General features: G+C 36.3%; 1 protein-coding gene across 1 annotated transcript in view; it reads left to right on the forward strand.

Annotated features, from left to right (window-relative positions):
* The window catches only part of CUBN (cubilin), a 256,070-nt gene that overhangs the window by 53,017 nt on the left and 180,162 nt on the right, over positions 1-22,891 (forward strand). Inside the window, exons 23-27 of the mRNA XM_087420786.1 lie at positions 11,993-12,185; positions 14,470-14,630; positions 15,056-15,237; positions 16,528-16,684; positions 19,500-19,687. Coding sequence (XP_087276912.1) covers positions 11,993-12,185; positions 14,470-14,630; positions 15,056-15,237; positions 16,528-16,684; positions 19,500-19,687 — 881 coding nt within the window. The remainder of the gene's footprint in view (positions 1-11,992; positions 12,186-14,469; positions 14,631-15,055; positions 15,238-16,527; positions 16,685-19,499; positions 19,688-22,891) is intronic.

Raw genomic sequence — 22,891 nt, forward strand, 5'->3', positions numbered from 1 at the left:
GATGGGCACCGGTGTTAGCCCAGGGCCAATCTTCCTCAGCAAAGAAAGAGGAGGATTGGCAGCAGATGTTAGCTCAGGGCTAATCTTCCTAACCAAAAAAAAAAAGAGAGAGAGAAAGGCATCCCAAGGTGGCAAACGCAGAGACTCTCCAGTCTTCCCCCCTGAGTGATAATCGTTACTTTGGCCTCTGTTGGGTCCAGACAGGGCTGAAATCACAGATGAGAGAGTGGTTTCTTTTCGTCCCTTGGCAAGCCTGGCTGGTCACTGTGTGCCTGCCTTTTGCTGGATGAACTCATCAGTCTGACTAACACAGTCAGATATTCTAAAGAGCCTTTATAGATGATTGGATCCAGGAAGCACACGGCACCCTCGACTTAGCATTTTGGAGCCTGCCTCAATTTCCCATAGATCAAGATGGGAGTGACTGGTTCTCAGGAATGGTTGCCGGTGGCCCCTGCAGGACTTGCTCAGAGAGGGGCGAGGCTCAGGAGACTGATGTGGGGGTTGGGCTGGTGACAGCCAGGCAGTGGGCTAGCCCTCCAGGCAGGCTGAGTCCTGGTGAGCTGCCCTCCTGGAAGTGGGGAGGCGTTAGGATGCTTTCCTTTCAGTTGTCATCTTATTTTCGATATTTTCCGCAGAATAAAACAGTGTCAGGGAAAAGGATCAATGGGAGTTCAGTCATTGGCCCTCATCCTACTTTACTGCTCTAGCAGACATTACTTTCAGAGCAAAAATGACGGTATTTGGTTGTCGATTTCTAGTTCCTGGCTCAGCAGGTGCGAGTTTCTTGGCTGAAGTCTTTCCTGTCTTCATCTGATAAAGGTTAAATTTCCTGACTTGAGTCCAGTTACTGTCCCATCTGTAGTTCATGCCCTCGAACTATGATGTCAGCCCCTAAATATGTGTTTGGGAGGAAAGAGATCCGCTTCTGGTCATTTCTTTGCCTCCCTCCCTCCTCGCTTTTTCTGCCTTCATCCAGATATGCCTGGGGAAACAGAAACAAAGAACTAGCTAAATGTTTGTGGGTAGAAGCTCTTAAGAATTTCTTTTTTTTTTTTTTTTTAAAGATTTTATTTATTTTATTTTTCCCCCCAAAGCCCCAGTGGATAGTTGTATGTCGTAGCTGCACATCCTTCTAGTTGCTGTATGTGGGACTCGGCCTCAGGATGAACGGAGAAGTGGTACCTCGATGCGCACCCGGGATCCGAACCCGGGCCACCAGCATCGCAGCGCGCGCACTTAACCACCAAGCCACAGGGCCGGCCCCTCTTAAGAATTTCTTAGTAACTGATTATGAAACTAGGTTTTACATGTTTGCTAATTTAAAATACAAAACATTTGAATTCTGAGAGAATATAATTGATTAGTTAACTTTACTAATTTAAATTGTCATTTTATATTCTATTAACATCTACTGCATATATATTAATATAATCTTACCAAGAGGGGTTTTTGAAAGCATAAGAAAGAATAGCAAAATGTATTTGATGCATTTTCTACTTTGACATTAGAAGAAAACCTATAAAACATGTAGTCCAGTGTTTTCCAAACGTTGAAATATTCATGATTCAATAATGAGTCGTGAAATTAACTTATTAGGTTGCTACCTGCATTTTTTAAAAATATGGATTGGAATGAAAAGAAAAGGATAGAAAGTATGAGAATTTATCAAAGTTTGGTGTTACCTCATGAAATCTGTTTGCGTATCTGTGTGTGTGCGTGATTGATGTAAATGTATTTTTATGGTGTGTCAGAAAGTTGGAAACACTAATCTAGTCCAATTACCTTATTTCTTGAATGAGGGAAATTGAAATCCAGAATTGAATTTATCCTCCGAAGAAAACACAGCTAGTTGGTTTAGAAGCTGAACCAAAACAATCCAGTCCTAACATCTAATCCCTTTGTTTTACCATGTCTAGATTAGCTCTTGGAAATGCTCTAGATCAACTGCGCATAGTGTGGCTGGTAATTTTCAGGTCAGAGCTATGGTAGAAGTGTCGTGGACTCTTCATACTTTCTGCAAAGCTATGAGCTTTACAGTTATTCAGGGGAAATAGCCAGGAAGTATCAGAACCACATTAATGCAGGGTTAAAACTAGGCCCTAGTGGGCTTTCCCAACCTCCTCATTCCCAGCTCAGAGTTCTCACCTACCCCTCAGTGGGTATTTAGTGCTGTTTTTCACCATTTCTCCTGGCATGAGCCGGGAAGAGGCATCTAAGAGTGAGAAGTCAAGAAATGATTACCAGAAGGGCGAAAGAGGGTTTCTTTAGAAGAAATGAATACCGAGAGTTTTGTTTCTATTTTAAAGCTTCAATCTGGTAGAGCAGTGTTCTCAAACTCTGGTGTTCATAAGAAACTTGGGGTGGGATTTTCTTGTTACAATTCAGGTATTAGGGCCGCATCCAGAAATTCTTATTCAAATAGGTCTGGGGGCGGTTTCACCAAACAATTCGAGTGGTTCTAATGAAACTTTGCAGTTCATCAGAGACTTTGAGAGTCAAGTCTTAGCGCATAAGTTGCTGTAGAATTACAACTGAGATGTAGGGGGATTGGACTGTAACTGCTCAGAGTGGAAAGTACTTTCCATGATACGATGAATAAAAGGCTGAAGGCGAAGTCAGAAGTCTTGGTTCTAGTCCCAACCTTGGCACTAACTTGAAAACCTTTGGGCAAGTCACAGACCTCTCTGATTCTTTCTATCCACCTTGAATTCTATATGTTCTGCTGTGAGATATTCAGATATTTTCCCCCTGGAAAAGATTTTTGGTAAGTCTGTTGATCTCTTGAAGATTTACTTTCCTATACGTCAGTATTTTCTCATATTTTTGTATATACGGGTATCCCAGCACTTCCCAGCTCAGTAGATTTGTCTTATTTAATTTATTATATTTCTTAGTCCTTAGAATGAAAATGCTAAACAAAACATTTAATTGTGATGTTCCTAGTCTTCTACTCACCTTCATTTCTAAGTCGACAATTCCTACATAGAGAAACCCGGGATTATTAAAGGCCATGGGATTTGGAAAGGGAGGACTTGGGTTCGAATTTTATCTTTGCTGTGTCTGAACTCAGCAATTTTCAGAACTTAACCTCCAGGAACCTCAAATCCCTCATCTGCACCTCTCTAAAATGTGGAAGTTATAATACCTGGCTGTTTCACATAGTTGGGGACAATAAAATGAGATATTCTACGTGAAAATTACATGAAAGCTTTAAAGCACCATGACTGTGCCAGGTTTAAAATATAAATACAGATGTCCAAGTACAATTTTACAATTACTGCTTTAGTGAGTTAGCTTATATTCATAGTCATTTGAATTGGTCACCTGCGAGAGAAAAGAGAAAGCCATGACTGTGACCATTTAGCAGAGAATTGTAGCAAAATGTTAGATTTTGGTTAGGGAGGCTTCTTTCTAAAGGAGAAGTTGAACCTGTCATTTTTATCTTCACTTGGAAGAATATTAAACCAGATATGCCAATAGAAGCAGATGATGGCTTCTGGGTTGACTATTTAGTGCAAATCTAGAAAATCTGAGGTCATATGGATTCGTGCAGACACAAAAAGTCTCATAAATGGTTTCAGAGAGCATTGCCTATAGATTGAGCCCTGTTGTAACTGGATAATCCCGTAAGTTATTGCGTAAGGCAAAGCAGGCCGTGGAGCAGTTACCCCTAACTAGAGCCTCCCTAGGAGATACACTCTGCTCTCCGCAGGGTCAGTTGATCCTATTCCTGTCACCCAAGTCAGATGGGACTGACATCATCATTCCTTTGTGGATTGGAGGATTATCCATGTTTTGGATTTTTCCCTTTGAAAACGAGCTGAATGCTATGTTACTAAAACGTATTCGAGAGTGCTTGGTGGAGGCAGAGATGCATTGTGATTTTCAGAAAAATACAGTGTTGTGATTTTGTCATGGTTCACAAAGGACGTTTGTATATTTTCTCTTTTCTTTCTTTACATTATTTTCCCTGAGATTGGTCAGAAAGATATGTGAGGCCTGCTAGTAGTTGTCTCTGATCTTCAGAAATGTGCTTTTCCGTTGCTAGCTCAGTTGAATATAGTGAATAGAAGGAATGTTCTTTTCTTCTTCATCTCTTTGTAAATGTCGTTAGACCATAACAAAAGGCAAACTACCATTGGATATGAGTTTTCCTTTGGCAACAGAAGATATAAACAAAAGGCCTTTTTATGTTTGCATTTCGTATTGATGTAATAAGCATCGTGGCAACACATGAATATCCTTTTATGGGAAGATATTCAATATTAATTATTTGTGCTTTATTGCAAAGCATAAGAGGAAACCAAAGCCTAGCATTAACATTTCTCAGTATTAATATTATTCTAGAAAGAGCCATTTGTACTGTCAAGAGAGTAAAAGATAAACATTGTGCAGACTTCAATGTTAGATAAGAGGAGTTACTAACCTTTCAAGAAATACATACATCAAGTTCAAAGAACCATTGTTTTTCTCTCTATAAAATTAGACATGTGAATCTCATAAAACTACAATCAAATTTTAATATTAAATAATCTATTATGTAATATTTATAGCAAGTGTACCTTCAAAAATATTTTTTTACTTCTCTATTTTAATTTTATTTATTATTTATAGAATATCTGAATTACTTATTGGATTTCTTTTAGAGAACTCAACCTGTCTTTGCACAGAACTTTGAAACTTTTAAAACAATATAGATTTTTATTTTGTAATTTCATAAAGTAAAATTCATCCGTAGTTTTAACAAATGTGTGTATCCATGTAATCACCACTCCGTTCCGGATAGAAAATGCTTTTCTCATCCCAGAAAGTATCCTAGTGTCCCTTTGACTGATCCCTCCACATCCTCCATCTCAACAACCGCAGATCTGATTCTTACGACTATAGATTAGTTTTACCTGTTCAAAGGCAAATAGGAGTGGGAACACAATTTGCACACTTTTATGTCTGGCTTCTGTCATTTAGCATAATGCTTCTGAAATTTATTCACGTTGTTCTATTTATAAGTAGTTCTTTTTATTGCTGAATAACCTTCCATTGTATGGATAGATCCTAATTTGATTATCCATTCATCTGTTTTTGGGTAGTTGGCTTGTTTCCAGTTTTTAGCTTTGATGAGAAAAGCAGCTATGAACATTGGTGTACAAGTGTTTCTGTGGACTTATGTTATCAGTTCTCTTGAGTAAATACCTAAGAGTAGAATTTCTGGGTCATATGGTAATGCTATGTTTAATTTTGTGAGAAACTGCCAGACTTTTTTCCCAAAGTGGTTATACCATTTTGTATTCCTACCTGCAATGAATGAGAATTCCCCTTTCTGCACATCTTTGCCAACCCTTGTATTGTCAGTCTTTTCGTTTTTAGCCTCTAATAGTTGTGTGGTAGTGCCTCATTCTTGTTTTAATTTGCACATCCCTGGTGACAATAGTATTGAGTACATTTTCACATGCTTATTGATGATTTATATATCTTCTTGTGTGAGGTTTTGTTCATATTTGTTTGTGTTACTTGTCTTATTATTGTTGTGTGTTACATATTCTGGATACAAATATGTCCTTTGTCAGATAAATGTGTTTCAAATATTTTCTCCCAGTGTGTATGGCTAGCCTTTTCTTTTTATTAATAGTATGGTTTGAAGAGCAGAAGTCTAATATGTCCTTTTTTTCCTTTTATGGTTAGTGTTTTTTGTATTTTGTCTAAGAAATCTGTGCCAACTAAATTTGTGAATATTTTCCCCTGTGCATTCTTCTGCAAGTTTTATAATTTGAGGTTTTACATTTATGTTTAAGATCCATTTTGAGTTAATTTTTCTATTTCATGTAAGTTATGTGTCCAAGTTTATTTGTTGCTTAGCAAATGATATTTAATTGTTCAAGCATTATTTGTTGAAAAGATTCTCCTTTTTTCACTGAATTGCCTTTGTAATATCATTGAAAATTAATTGCCCGTGTATGTTTGGGTCTGCTTCTGGAATCTCTATCTATCTCATTGATCCATATATCTATCTCTATAACAATAGGACACTATATTACTTGACATTATGTAATTTTTATAGTGTGTCTTAAAATCAAGAAGTATAAATCCTCCAGATTTTTCAAAATTATTTTGGCTATCCTAGATCCTTTACATTTCCAAATACATTTATTTTATTTTATTTTTTTTTATAATTTTATTTATTTATTTATTTTTCCGCCAAAGCCCCAGTAGGTAGTTGTATGTCATAGCAGCACATCCTTCTAGTCGCTGTATGTGGGACGCGGCCTCAGCATGGCCAGAGAAGCGGTGCGTCGGTGCGCGCCCGGGATCCGAACCCGGGCCGCCAGTAGCGGAGCGCAAGCACTTAACCGCTAAGCCACGGGCCAGCCCTCCAAATACATTTAGAGTCAGCTTTTCAATTTTCACTAAAAAACAAGCAAACAAAACCTATTGGGAATTTGATTTGAGGTTGTATTGAATTTACAGATCATTTTAGGGACAAAGGGCATCTTAAATTAAGTCTTCAAATCCATAAACAAATTTTACTTCTCCATTTATTCAAGTCTTCTTTAATTTCTTCCAGCAATGTTTTAAAGTTTTCACTGTAGAGTTTTTGCATATTTCCATAAAACTTATCAAGTGTTTTATGTTATTTTATGTGCTTTATGGTATTTTAAATTTTATTTTCCTGTTGTTTGGCCAATATTTGCAAATTAAATAGATTTTTGTATCCTTATCTTGTATCTTGTAATCTTGTTAAACTCAGTTATTACTTCTAGTAATTTCTTAGTAGATTCCTTAGTATATTCTACATAGATGATCATATCTGTGAATAAGGAGAGTTTTGTTTTTTCCTTTTCAATATCTCTCTGTCTCTCTGTCTGTCTGTCTCTCTTTGCCTTATGGCAATGGCTAGGACTTTCTGTGCAATGCTGAATAGGAAGGATGTGATTAGACATATTTGTCTTGTTCTTAATCTTGACAGACAGAATTTAGTCCTTTACTACTTGAATGTGATGTTAACTTTGGATTTTTCATAGATGCCCTTTTTCTTCTCTTGCTACTTTCTCGTCTTTTTTTTGGTTTGCAGAATATTTTCAGTATTCCATTCTGTTTCCTTCATTGGCATTTTCATGATACCTCTTTTTTGGTGTGCGTGCTCAAGGGCTGACCATATGCATTCTTATCAGTAAGTCTGCTTCGAGGTAATATGCCACTCCTTCACACTTCATGCCCTTCTACTTCATACCTAACACTTCATATTTCACACACTCCTCTTCCCACTTCACAAATGTAATAACCTCACAATACTATAATTCTGTCTGACCTCTTCTTTATGCTTTTTTAGTTATATTTTTAAATTCTATTTATACTATTAACTGCACCTTGCTAGTATTTTTGCTTTAAATACTAGTTGTCTTTAGTTGTAATTAATTGTCTTTTAAGGAAAAAATGAGAAGAAAAAGCAATCTTTCTATTTAGGCAATTATTTACCGTTTCCCGTGTTCTTCATTCCTTCCTATAGATACATATTTTCCTTTGGTATCGTTTCCCTTTGGCATGATGGACATTGTTAGAATTACATGTAGTATAGATCTTCTAGTGATGAATTCTCTCAGCTTCTGTTTGTCTAAAAATGTCCTTTTTGCACACTCATTTTGAAAATATTTTTGCTGGATATTTAAATCTTTTTTTCTTGTCAGTAGTTTATAGACGTATTCTGTTTTCTTCTTGCCTCCATTGTTTCTAATTAGAATCCAGCCGTCATTCATATAATGGTTTCCTGGTGTGTAATGTGTCCTTTTTCTCTAACTTCTTTATTTTCCTTGTATTTGTTTTACAATAGTTTGATGTGCCCAAGTATGACTTTCTTTTATTTATCCTGCTTAGGATAGTCTAAATTCCTTGTAGCTAATTTGATGTTTTTTGTTAAATTTGGGAGAATTTTAGCCACTATTACTTTTTTTCTTTCTTTTTTTTTTCTTTTTTTTTTTGACCTATTCTCATTCTCTTCTCCTTCTGGGTCTCTGATTATATGTGTGCTAGACTATTTGTTATTTTTTTCCTATGTTTTTGAGAATCTCTTTATTTTTCTGCAGATTTTTTCTCTTTTTTCTTCAGATTAAATAATTGGTATTGGTATATCTTCAAGTTCACTGACCTTCTTTCTTCTACCTCTAATTTTCTATTAAGCCCATCCATGAATTTTTTGTCTCAATTAGTATACATTTTAAGTTATAGAATTTCCATGTGGTTCTTTTTAATAGTTTCCTTTTTTTTTTTTACTCATTGAGACTATGTTTTTCTTTAAGTCTTTGAATATATGTCTAATACTTGCTTTAAAGTCTTTGCTAATCCAACATCTGGTATCTTCAAGTCACAAGATTACAATTTTTTCTCGACTATGACAACATTTTTCTTCACTATTGACCACATTTTTTTCTTGACTATGATTCATATTTCTCCATTTACTTACATTAGTAGCAATTTTTCGGTTTTACACTGAATATGGTGAATGATATGTTGCAGAGACTGGATTCTCTTATCTTCATCTGAAGCTTGTTGGCAATTCAGTATCTAGCTGACTACCTTGTACTTGTGTACATTTTTTTTTTAATTTGTTAAGTCACTTTTGTGAAAATCCCTAGGTGTTTCCTAAGCCCTTCTAACTTGGTAGGTCTCAATCTCTATGTTTTTTCACTCCTGCAGGTCTTGTCAAGACACAGAGTTATACTGCGGTAGGGAAGCTGTAGAAAAGGCCTACTCTTGGCCAGGGTCTTCACTGCTACAGTGTGGCCTTTCTGGTGTCTCAGCTGGATGCCTGGAGTGTTAAGAGGTGTCCTTATTCTGATTGGGAGAGAACTCCAAAGTCTCCCAGAATTGCCCTGATCTCTAGTATCGTGTATCTGCTTCCAACCTAGTAGCAGCTACTCTCTGGCATTCCTTTGGAGTCTCGCCTCATGTATGCCCAGCCCAGGCTCACGCAAGAATTCATAACGAACGCAGATGTCTGGTTCTCCTCTCTGTATACTTCCTTGCTGGAGCATTTCCTTGGAGTTCCAGCTCTTTTGGCATCCCTAAACTCTGATCCCTGCTTCCTCAGCTCAACAGGACTATCATTCATTGCTTGGGCTTCAGCAAACTGCTATGGTCAGAAAATTCTGCCCAGGTAAAGAAGTAAGGAAATCAAGAGTCCCACCTCATACCTTTTCTTTCTGTCAAGGATCACAATCTTGGTCTGCCTGTTGTCTATTGCTTCATATATTTTTTTCAGTTTTATAGTTGTTATGGAGAGGGGCTAGTCTAGTACCAGGTACTTGTCATGACTGAAGGCAGAGATTCCTATAATTTAAATTTAATAAACAATATAAATTATTAAAGAATCTCAACCTGCCCAGGAGAGAGGATAGGAAGATAGAGGGAAAATGAAGTGAGAAAAATGTAGAGAGTAATAGGATGGAATAGAGAAAGTGGAAAGAAATTAGATACTTGTCCCACTCGTCTCAGTTTTCAATATATTGTGTAATGTGATTTTAACAAGTATTTATTAGATGTGACCTGGGCCAGGTACTGTGGTAAGTGACATAAGTTAAGTTTATAATGGTTAATAAGGTCCTCTTCATATTTCAAGGCCTAATAAAGGAAATATGCTCACATAAAAACAATCACAATAAAATATGTTTGGGGCTCAAATAGATATTTGCATAAAGTTTTATTGAGCACAAGGAAATTGATTCTGCTTGATTGGGAAAGGTTTCACACAGGAAGTGATATTTGAATTTGACCTTAAATGATGCGTAAGAGTTTATTTATTAGAGCGTGTACTGGGGGAGGAGGAGAGGCTGGTAGATAAAGCATTTCAGACAAAGTCAACAGTGTGAAGGTCATTTGAATGCATCAGGGACTGTGTTTACCTTTATGCCAGCAACAGAAAAGAAGCTTGATGTGTAAATCAAAATTTCAGTAGACATTAATTGTGCCACAATAATCAGTTGCATAGGGACTGGGTACAGGGAAATTACTCATCATTATTTCTCAAAAGTTTCATTGAATTAGGTTCCTTTGCATGGGAACCTAAAAGTCTGCATTCTCCTGCAGACTAATTGCAAGTTGCATTAGAAATATCCAATACAATTATATTTCCCCGCCAGGAGTAGAGTAGATAATCAAGGAACATTATCTCTTTAAGAACAAGTGACATGAATAGATAATTTGCTCTAGATATTTGATTTACTGGCAAAGCTTCTGAATGTGGGGGTGGTCAATGAGTCTATCGGTTCTGTCAGCTCAGGGAGCCTGGGTCATAGCCTTCATTTAATGTCCATTTGATCCATGAATTTTAATGTTAGTACTCATTACTGGGTCTGAAATACTTAATATTCTACCTCTACTCCCCCTTCTCTCTCTGTACCCATCTTCCTCCCTCCTCTGCCTTTCCCTGCCTTTTCCCTTCCTTCTTTCCTTGACTTTGAAGAAATATCTTAGCAGACTATAGAAAAGTATAGAAAAGTATACAGTATTCGTCTTTGAAATTAAATATCATTGTCGATGCCTTCAATGAAGTGAAGCCTTGATTGCTTGCTGTTTGAAGTAGAGTAAGCCAGATATTTGGTGAACACCTGTTACTCAGGGCTATGCATAGGTAGTAGAACCTGTGATATTTTCTGTGCATCTCTGTACTCTCGGTACCAGTGCTTCCTCTTTTCTTTTCTGACTATAATTATACAGCAGCAACTAGGGAAATAGCACGCCTAAACATCCTCCTTTTCTTTTTTTTACTCACGATAAAGTATAATAGTTCATTCTTCCCCAAAACCTTTTGGTCAGAGACTTATGTGTACTCCTAGACTCTAGATTTATGTTATTACTGGATACGATTGAAGATACATTAAAAATGCATTGAAACCAGATAGTCTTTGGAAAATATCCCAGATTTGGAGGGCATGAGATTGAGTGGGTCGGTTAGTAAATATAGAGTCTGAAGGACTGAATAGGTCCTAAAGGAAAACAGTTAATATTTATTTAAGACATAAAATTGTCTAAGTACTATCTAAATGTTTTATATGAGTGATCTAATTTATTCCTCATATTTTATGCTCTGCTTTTCTTACACTTTTCTATTCTATTTTGACACCAAATGATAATTACTACCATTTATGGAGCATGCACCGTGTGCCAAGCCCTCTAATTGCATGTGTAAATCACAATTTCAGTAGAGATTAATTGTGCCACAATAATCACTTGCATATGGACCAGGTACAGGGAAATTACTCATCATTACTTCTCAAAAATTTCATTGAATTAGGTTCCTTTACATGGGAACCTAAAAGTCTGCATTCTCCTGCAGACTAATTGCAAGTTGCATTAGAAATATTCATTATAATATAATATAATATAATATAAATTATATTTCCAGCCCTTACATGTATACTCAAAGATAGTTACCATCTCCATTTTAGAGATGAGGCTCAGAGAGGTGAAGTAACCTGCCCAAGGTTGCATAGCTTGTCAGTTTTTGAGCTGGGCGTTGGTTCAAGGTCACTCTGATCCCTTAGTCTCATTTCCTATTCTTTACCACATGGCTGAGGTACCTGCTTTGTCATTTCTCATAAATGCATGACTTGGGGAAAACCATTTTAAAGGAGGTTTATAAAAAGGAGGACAGACTGAATTATTTCTAGGCCCCCTCTACGATTTCTGTATTTGAGCCTAATTTTTAATGTTCATGATAATTTGAATGGATTAGGAAAATTATAACCCTTCCAAGTACTAAAAGGTTGTAATATACGTAACAATTTCTACTACTAGCTTAGGTTTACTATTAATAATTGTTTTAGCATTTGAGATTTCGAAAACTTTGTTTCAAAAGGAAATCAGTGTTTGAACATTCCAGATTGGCCTGTTGAAAATCAAGCACATTGGCACAAATGAATGAAGTTTATATTCCTGAATGTCTTATAAACGTAACATAATATTTTCTATTTTCTCTCTTGTGTTCCATTTCTTTTCATAGCATGCTTGGAAGACTATACAAATGAATCTGGGACATTGACTTCTCCAAACTTCCCCAGTAATTACCCCAACAATAGGAAATGCATTTATAGGATCACGGTGGCAACCAGCCAACAGATTGCCTTGCATTTCACAAACTTCTCCTTGGAGGAAGCCATTGGTGGAGAATGTATAGCAGATTTTGTGGAAATCAGGTAAGCACCTTTACGTGTGTAGCTTAATGACGGGGATAAGTTCTGAGAAATGTGTTATTAGATGATTTCGTTGTTTGTGTGAACATCACAAAGTGTACTGAAGGGAACAAAATTTGCCACCCCAAAATGTGTCTCTTTAACTTGAGGATTATTTTAGGCTGATTTTTTTTTTGCTGAAGAAGATTTGCCCTGAGCTAACATCTGTAGCCAATCTTCCTTTAGTCTGTATGTGGGTTGCCACCACAGCATGGCTGACGAGTGCTGTAGGTCCACACCTAGGAACCGAACTTGGGCTGCTGAAGTGGAGTGCACAAAACTTAACCACTAGGCCACGGGGCCAGCTGATTACTTGTTAAGAAACAAGACTCAGGAAGTTTTTCATGTTACCTCCCCCTTAACTGCCTAAAAGAATTCAGATTGAAAAACCTGCCTCAGGAAGTGAGCTGTCACCTTAGCATCACATGAACTAGGTGGTAGACAGGGAGGAACCTAGAACAGCCTGTTTATTGGGCTCCTCGTTTTGTTCTTCTGTTTCTATGTGGGCAAACACTTGTTTTCCAAACGTTTGCTTCTTTTCACCTACCTGTGAATTGCCTTCCTTCCCTTTGAAGTCCTGACTCTCCCCACCCCTCACATCTTCTTTTGTCTCTAGCTGATGCCAGTATTTAAGGTGAGGGCTTCAGTCATTTTGGCAAGTTACTCAGTTTTCCTGTGTTTCTGTCATGTATACGTGTTATTAAACTTTTGTTTGTTTTTCTCCCATTAATCTGACTCATGTTAGTTTAATTCTTAGGCCAGTCAGAGGAACCTAGGAAGGTAGAGGAAAATTTCTTCCTCCCCTACAGCACTTACACAAACCTAGATGGTATAGCCTAGTACACACCTAGGCCCTATGGTTCTAATCTCATGAGACTCCTGTCGTATGTGTGTTCCGTCATTGACTGAAATGTTGTTATGCAGTGCAAGACTGTATTTCATCATAATCTTTTTCATTATTTATTTTTATTCATAATCATTCCTGGAAAGGCTAAGGAAAAAATATGGAAATTCTCTGTAAAGCTCCCTGTTGTCCTTTTTCTTACAAGATACAAAGTTTGTTGTTTGGAGCCTGACAACAGAAGAAAAACAGAAAATTGCATGAGATTCAGTGGTTATTTTTAAGTGATTATTTTATTGGGAATATTTGAAAATAAACTCCAGATTTAATTGGGCTGAATAAACAGATGTATTACTACTCTGAAAGTAGATACTTGCAATTGTTGAATACCTACTTTCTTTATGTAAATCAATTTAAATTTTGTGCTTTTCACTGTCCATTTAGTCTAATTATGTCACAAAAATGATGGTAAGCTACCAACCTTGTCTTAAAGTTTTTTGTGTTCATATAATAAAAGTTTAGGCTTGTGAATTTCAGTACAAGACATTTTTTCTTTAATTCTTTGGTACTTTGAAAGAATGAGTTGAAAAAGTTATATTTGCAGTAAAGCTAAGTAAACATATTGATATATATTATATATTGCCCTCTCCCCAGATTACTACATTGAGTTAAACTAGGCTAATCAATTTGGTGTGCATCTGTGTCAGGTTTTTTATTCAGTATTTCAAAAGCCTGGAATCTTATACTATTTTATAATAAATTTTATTCTATGATCTAAAGTAAGGTACTAAAATAATAAGTCATAATTGTACCATATCATGCTAAAATAACTTAATTTTCTTAATTTACAGTAATTAATCATTGGACTTTAATGTTGAATGAATCCTTTTTTTTTTTAGGCTTGAAAAAGCTACAGATTAAAACTAGACTTACGACCCCAAAAGTTCTTAGGGAATGAATTATTTTAAAAATTTTATTAATATGTCAAATATGATATATTAAATTTTGAAAATTTTCAAATTAGAAGGAAAACATTTAAGTTTTCTCTGTAAAATTAAGCAAAATTTGTTTATACTGTTAATAATTATTGTTTTCTTTATCCTGTGTTGTCTGACGCCAGATGCTTTATTTCACGGGAGATTAAACACTTTCTCTCAGTTTGCAATTGGTTATATAAAATGTCATGCCAACCAGAACTGATGTTTTTCTTTATTAAGTTATTCAAATACTATTTAATAAAGTGAAAAATTGAAAACTTGCAATTGTGGTTTTTTTAGAGTATTTTTGAGAGAGGTTGACTGACATAAACTGATCTGTTTGCAATCTCGAAGTTCCAATAATGTTAAATGTTTATACAGTAATATTATCAATAACCTAATAAATGATCACATGTATATTTTATCACAGAGATGGAGGCTATGAAAATTCACCATCCGTGGGAAAATACTGTGGCTCAGAGCTACCTCCAAGAATCATCTCTCACAGTAACAAACTGTGGTTAAAATTTCAGAGTGACTTCTTTGACACAGGGCCTGGATTTTCAGCTTACTGGGATGGATCATTAACAGGTAAATAGCTAAAAGCTGCCTTTTATTGGAGAGTCCAGTCTGATTTGTTTCTTGATTCCTGGATTGCCATGCTCTTGTCCAATTTTTTTCAGCTGTATTTTGTTATTACTATTTGTAATGAACTTCAACATTGCAAATATTTTTGAGTGAACAGCAGCCATTTTGATTTTGTTTTTGAAGGACAAAGTAAGGGAAAATGTTCTAGTGCCCTGGTATATTTCATCAAAGTGGTCATCTTGGTTAGGAAAACGAAAGGACGTGGATGTGAATTAGGATTGTAGGCTAGCTACTCTTTGGTGATACAGTTTTGTTTTGCAGCTTGGTTTACAGGGAAGTAACAGTTGCACTATATTTGATATAGACAAGAAGATTCAATTTCACCAGAAAGAAAAGGCAATGCCTCATTCCATCTCTTTCTTCTGTAGGTTGTGGGGGCAATCTCACCACTCCCACTGGTACGTTCACATCTCCCAACTACCCCATGCCCTACTACCACAGCTCCGAATGCTACTGGTGGCTGAAAGCTAGCCACGGCAGCCCATTTGAACTGGAATTTGAAGACTTCCACCTGGAGCCCCATCCCAACTGCACTTTAGATTATCTGGCTGTATGTATCAAGTTTCAGTTGTGTCATTCGCGGCTCCCATCTCGCCCAACATGCATAAATGCATTTATTTTTATTTTTGAGATTCAGGAAAGGGGAACAGTTAAACAAAACATCCACATAAAAAATTTAAACAAAATAACACTTTTTTAAAAGTTTGATGAGGGCCGGCCCTGTGGTGCAGTGGTTAAGTGCGTGTGTTCCACTGCTGGCGGCCCAGGGTTCCGATCCCGGGTTCGCACTGATGCACCACTTGTCAGGCCATGCTGTGGCGGCATCCCACATAAAGTGGAGGAAGATGGGTACAGATGTTAGCCCAGGGCCAGTCTTCCTCAGCAAAAAGAGGAGGATTGGTGTGGTTGTTAGCTCAGGGTTGATCTTCCTCACAAAAAAAAAAAAAAAAAGTTTGATGAAAATGACAGCCTTCTAAGCATATATTACTACAGCATGTATTACTGAAGGGCTTGGTACACTAAGCATTTAAAAGATATTGAATATGGACTATTCAGAGGTGGTTAAAATCTCCTGAAAGGGGTTTGGAGATTTATCATAATTATTATCTATGTAATTTCTATATATGCACTGAAAAATAATTTAGAGGATTATATTGGTGAATTAGAGAAGATAATTGAAGTCATCCAAGTAGAACTTTTTACAATACCAGCAACTTATCCTTGTCCATTAAAAAACAATCTAAATAAAAAATGTTTTGTTTTTTTTAAATATTTATTTATTTATTGTGTGTGTGTGCGTGCAAGGAAGATCAGCCCTGAGCTAACATCCATGCCAATCCTTCTCTTTTTGCTGAGGGAAGACTGGTCCTGAGCTAACATCCGTGCAGATCTTCCTCCACTCTATATGGGACGCTGCCACAGCATGGCCTGAGAAGTGGTGTGTTGGTGCGCGCCCGGGATCCGAACCCAGGCCGCCAGCAGCAGAGTGCGTGCACTTAACCACTGCACCATGGGTCCAGCCCCCAAAAATGTTTTAAAGTGTCATAAATTATAAACTATGAAATCAAAAAGTAAGGAGGACTACTGATAACAGCTATGGTCTCCAAAATATATATTAGTCTTTCATTTTCAATCTTCATGTTTCAACCTGGGTTCACACCCTTACTGCTATACACAGACGTGGCTGAACGGTCTGAGTTCATGGCCCAAGTTATAGACATTGAAGTACAAATTTTAAAGATATTTTGATTCAGTGTGATTCCACTTCTTACGGATTACAGAGTCCTTTAGATAATGTTTGTAGCCACAGTCATCTGACATTTGAAATGTTTTATTAAAGGTATATGATGGCTCAAGTACCAGCTCTCATCTGCTAGCTCAGCTGTGTGGGGACGAGATCCCGTCTCCCATCCGTTCTAGTGGAGACAGCATGTCTTTAAAACTGAGGACAGATGAAGGTCAACAAGGAGGTGGCTTTCTGGCCACATACAAGCAGAGTAAGTATGTGTACTGGCTGCTTGGTGCCTATAGTGGGTCTTCAATCTCTCGATGAATGAAACAAACTGAAATAAGTATAACCCATTGGTTTGAGCAGTTGAAATTAATCTTAGCTCCTTATGAGAAAAGTTGAACTCTAGTTGAGGGGGAAATGCTTATGCATTAAATTTAATGCATATAACTAATACATATAACTAATGCATGTAACTAAAATAAATTTGATGCATATAATGTGGTAAGTTATAGAAACTTAGAAGAGCGTTTAATGTGCTGAGATAGTTGCAATGCAGCTCAAGATTAGTGTATCAGATTAACAGCTGATGGGTTTTCGTTTGTATCAAACATTACAATCTTCTCATTAGACATTATTCCACTGTATGTAGTATCTTCCACACTAATTTTTTTTATCTTATACCTCAAAAGGTAACAATTTTATTAAGGGAAACTGTGGTCCTTGTGAATCGTATGTGAGTAGGCACATTCTTTTTTTTTTTTTTTTTTTTTTTTAAAGATTTTATTTATTTTATTTTTTCCCCCCAAAGCCCCAGTGGGTAGTTGTATGTCGTAGCTGCACATCCTTCTAGTTGCTGTATGTGGGACTCGGCCTCAGGATGAACGGAGAAGTGGTGCCTCGATGCGCACCCGGGATCCAAACCCGGGCCACCAGCATCGCAGCGCGCGCACTTAACCACCAAGCCACAGGGCCGGCCCATAGGCACATTCTTTACTGTGGAAAACTCTGGTCATTGTAGAGAAGCCATTTTAAAATCTGCCTTCCCATGAGGCAACACAGTGGAAATAAAGGAGTATTGAACAAAAAATTAAGGAACCCAGGGGTTTGTGCTGGCCCCAACCCCTGAGAAGGTCACTTTTCTTCTCTGGGGTTCCATGATTTCTTCTCTTAGAAAAGGAGGTTAAATTAGGTAAAAATTTAAGTGAAAGCTCCCTTCTAGCTCTAGAATTAAATACTTTCTAAAGTTAGTTTCAAAATGGACATTCGAGAAAACAAAGTTTCCTTGAATTTGTATTATTTAATAAACGCTTTACTATGTTTTTGAAAGTACAGTTGCTTGCCCCACTAAATCTACATTTATCCAAAATTTTGACACAATTACCTAAAAATGGAATGGGAAGTCACAAGATCATAATCTGAGTATACAATATCCCTTTGGATTAGTTGAAAGAGTATTAATGTTTAACCTTGATTATGGGTGAATTTGAAGATTCACGCTCACATCTGGCGGTTAGGTTCAATTCCAGATAGTTTTGAACAGTGAGTTTTAATGATATATATCTTTGTTCTTCAGAAATTCATCATTAGTATAGGAAAAGTTCTCCCAAATTCGATCAGAGATACATCTTTTTGGTTGAGCATATAATCATTTCTCTAATTTTATTATTGCTGTGCTAATTTGTTTCTTGGGTACAGTCAGATTGCTTATTAAAAGTCCTTCCTTTTCTTTTTATTCCTGTGATATTTTATTTATCTCTCATAATTTCAGAATACTGAAGGAGTAATTTAGTGTACAGAGGATATAGGTCCTTAAAGGTAAAATCAGAGCGAACCACTGAGGTTTTCTGTAAAATTTGCCATTTGAAATAGGAGGTTTGCAGACAGTATAATTTCTGAGCACTGAGTGTGGCCCGTATGGTTTAATGGGATGTGTTTTCCTACACCTTGTTTTGTAGTCACTGAGGCACACCATAGCTGTCTGTCTAGTCCTGTAGGTATAACCTCTAGTAGGCATTTAAAACAACAAAATTATTCTTTGGAAATCCTTTCTGGACAAAAATGGAACCTAAAGATTTTCAAAGAGGAATAATTTGAGTGTTCCCCTGCTCCAGCAAAGAAAGATTTTTGAAGAGCCGCAAATGTATAATTTTCTATTCCAAAGTTTATAAATGGTGTTCCAGCCTCCTGTCCAGAGGCAGTGTTGTAGTAGGAATGTACCTATGAACCATATTTTTCAGAGACAACTTTTTAATATAATGTTTATTTTCCCATTCTCTTTTACTGAACATCATACAGACAATATGAAAGACATTTGAGAAAGCCATACGTATGCCTTGTTCAAGTCATTAGATTTGGCTGAATTTGGCACTGGCTCCCAGGACTAGCCGTACCTAGAGGTACCTCATATAGTTTTATTGAAAACTCAGCTGAAAAAAATGCTGCCATTGGATTCAAGACTTTTTTCAAAATTTAAGATTTTAATTTCTTCTTCAAATCTTTTACATTCCCTTTGTTTGTTCCGTACATCCTGATGACTAACTAGAGGAATAACGGAGCCTTTATTGTGAATTTCATGCTGACTTTTGAATGTTCAACAAAGCCACGTTGTTACTCATTTCTAGCATTCACATAGGACTTTGTGTTTTTAAACTTGAATGTAAAGGTCAGAATTTCTGTCCTTTCCAAATGTTAACGTTAGAAAAACAGAAGCATAGAATGTTTAATATACTTCTCTAAACAAACAAGTTAGACTGATCTCTGAGTAGTGCTAAGCTATTCTGCTCTCCTCCAATTCACAGGAATTTGATGCCTATTTTAACATAGGCAATTTTCATGACACTTTAAAGTTTATGAATTCACTTAAGTATTATGTCACATTTATTCTAAATGCAGACCCTCTCACTATAAAAATGCTGTACCAAATAGGTATATATAATACATGTGTATGTATGCATGTATATGTATATATATATGTATTTTCAATCTAGATGTTTTCTTAAAGGAAAATCTCACACACATCTTGGAGCAATTAATATATATATAAAATAGTGGTTCTTAACAATCATGGTTATTTTTTCCAGTATGTACAAACGTGGTAATTGTGAATCAAACCTATGGCATCTTAGAGAGTATACATTATCCAAATCCCTATTCTGAAAATCAACGTTGCAACTGGACGATCCAAGCAACAACTGGCAACACTGTAAAGTACACATTTTTGGCGTTTGAATTGGAAAGTCACACAGACTGCTCCACAGACTATTTAGAGGTATGTATTCTGAAGCTAAATAAATCACTGCATTTTCAAATCAAGTTAGGCAAGCTAAGCTAGAAGTCATTATGCTTTGTGGAACCGAGTCCCTAACCCTGCCCTACACATCTATAATACGTCAACTACCCATGGTATTTGAACAGGTATATTTCATGTCTCTTTTGCTGCATAATCTTAATATTTAAGGATATTTCATCTACTAAATTATATACACAAAGAGCTATCTATGTTTTTTGGTTTCAGTGTAACTTCTAGACTGATTGACCTCACATTATTTAAATAATGCTGAAGTAGAGGAATAACTTCGATTGTTTTGTTGGTTATTTTTAGGTTTGTTCTCCATAAATAAGAGATCATAAAATGTCTGAGTAACATAGCTTCATTTAAATACTTAATTTGCCTGATAGTAGGAATCCTGATTTTGATTCTTGTCTTTATTTTTAAATTTAAGTTCATTTCAGTCAATTTTTCTTTTTGTAGTAGGAAGTTTCTATTTCTTACGATAATGAACACCAATTGTATTCAATAATGAATACAATAAGTAACATTTATTCAATTCTCCACACACAGTGTTATGCAATAAAAGTTGCCTAAAAATAAGGCAACGCAAAATGTAAGGTAATCGGCTATTTTTACAAGAAGATATTTTACTTACAAAAGCTTTGTTGTTAACTTGCATATACAACTTTTTAGGGCCATAGATTGAAAAGTTAGGAAGCTACTTAGTTTACTTACTTTATTAATGTAATTATACATTCATATATAAAATTATATATTCTATAAACTATTATATTAATTTAGAAATATTGGTTTCTACTTTCACACTTCATAAAACAATTTCACTCAAACTATTTACATATATTTTGACATCTAGTTTTCATCATTAATAAAATCACTTTTTGAGTCATCTAACACATTATCTTTATATCCACCTACATTGTTAATATATAATACTTTTGAATCCACATATGATATTTTCACTAGAAATCTTTTCTGAAGTGACAAGTACCTGCTCTGATAACATTAGGACATTTTCCCTCCATCCTACCTGTCCTCAACACAATGACTTAGTGTGTTTCTTTCTAAGGTGATCAGTGACTTTTAGAAGTCTTGCTTACAAAGACTTTCAACATCCAGCACTTGTAACCTTTGAGGACATATTCCCAGGAAAAAATACTTTATCCTTGTAAAATTTTCTTAACCCTCTTTTTACCAATTCTTTAAAAAAAAACTAGCATCAGTTGAAATTGTTTGGGGTTAACATATCTTTTCCAAATAGCACCTTTGTTTTTCAAAATAAAGAAAAGAAAGCTTCCTGTGCTTTGAGAGACTTTGTGAGGGCTGAATATATGAATTCCCTTTTTTTTGAGGGATAATTTTTGGGTTAAAAAAAAAATCTTGCTTTATATTTAGAAAAGTTCAATATTATAAAGTAGAAGCCATAGTACTTACCCATTAGAAAGGTTTTTTTGCTAGTATACGAAGAAAATATGACATAACATAAAACAAACTTACAAGCATGAACTTGACAGTGGTTTTCAAGTCCACTTTCCTTGATGTCGTGTTCAGATGGTCTTCACAAGCTGAATAAAGGTGCGCTTGTCTCATTCCATTTACCTGGAGTAGATATCCTTTTCTTCACATGGTGAGATAGTGTTCATTCTTTAGAAAAAATGGAAAAGTTGCTTTCAAAGCCCCTTGTTCATACCACAAACACAGCAGTTTGTCATATCCTATTTTTACCAATTGTGTCCAGATGCCCTACTGAACTATGAGCTTTTTGAAGGTGTGCGCTGTTTCCTACTAAGTTTGTAACCCAGGCACTAATTATAGAGTTGGGACCTTATAGGAGTTCCATAAGTTCAAGTTAAATTGAATATCACAGCCATATTTTAGCATCAGCCTAATGATAGCTATTAATTAATGAGAAAGAACTGAATTCCAAACTAGCCTTTTTGTATAAGTCCTACACATTCAGTGCAATTCTACCACTTGGAGCACAAACCAAAATAGAACTCATGGCCTTACAGAGCGTTGCATGTATAACCATAGGCCAGGCGCCGCAATAGTGGTTTGATAAAGCGCAATGGAGAAAGCTGCAGAGAGGAGGAAGCTTTTGAACTGGACTCTAAAGGAGGCTTTGGCAGAAAGAGTGGGGAGGAAATGAGATGAAAGGCTGGACCCCACCTCTTTGGATTTACTTGAAGGTGGAATGGTAACAAGAAGGCCCATCAGATCGTTTTTGGAGGCGTTCGAAACGTTTCAAAAGATACTTGTTCCAACAACTGCAGAGCAGCTAATTAGAGGCCCTTCATAGATGATGTTACAGCCATGCCATTTATCTTTTGCAACATTGATGGTGAAAGCAGTAAAAATACAGAATGAGAACCAGAAGTTTGGCAAAGCCTTCCAAAGAATGACACTGTTGCCAGGAGGAGGACATTTTTTCCATCTCTGTAAGCCAAGGGGCAAGACCAGAGCAATTGCTACAATGGCTGGTCTATGGTAGAAATTTTAAAAGCACAAATAACCATTTAAGAAGAAAAAAGCCACAAAAGCAAAATCTAGTTTTCATTATTTTAATAACTTCTAGTTAAAGGGCTTTTTCAAGTGACTTAGCCAAGTCCCAATTGAGTGACTGTTACTGCAGCCAGAATCGAGTTATTTTGAATTATTAAAACTGAAACTATAAAAGGACTTGATTAGGTCCTGGTCGGACATTGTGCCCAACCTTGCTGAGAGGTGGAGGTTGGTAAAGATCCCATTGGGAAGCTAATCCATCCTTTATTATTTTGTCCTCTGGGCAAAACAAAATGGTTCAGATTTGGAAATAAAATATTCAATGGGAGGAAAGGTCATTTGCTTAAAGGAGTAAGACCATTTGCCCAGGCAATTATGGAAAGTTGACCTTAAGGATTCTTTCTGTATTTTACAACTTGATTTCACCTTTTCATTTTTATTTTGAGTCTGAGTCTCTACATGAAAGAGGAGATTTCCAATAGGTGATCGAATATGCAGACAGAAGTGATAGATCCGGGTGGAATCAGCACGAGATGTACAGAAAGCCAGAGCGTGTATTAGGTCAACAGGGAACGTGTGTGTGGTGAGAAGAGGACAGAAGAAAACTATGAGGCTACTGTGTCATGGAAGGTAAGGGAAGAGAGTATAAGAGAAGGTGACAGTGATCAACAAGGTGAGATG

This window comes from Ceratotherium simum, chromosome 32 (assembly GCF_057802395.1).
Source record: "Ceratotherium simum simum isolate JZ-2026a chromosome 32, ASM5780239v1, whole genome shotgun sequence".
Classification (NCBI taxonomy): domain Eukaryota; kingdom Metazoa; phylum Chordata; class Mammalia; order Perissodactyla; family Rhinocerotidae; genus Ceratotherium; species Ceratotherium simum.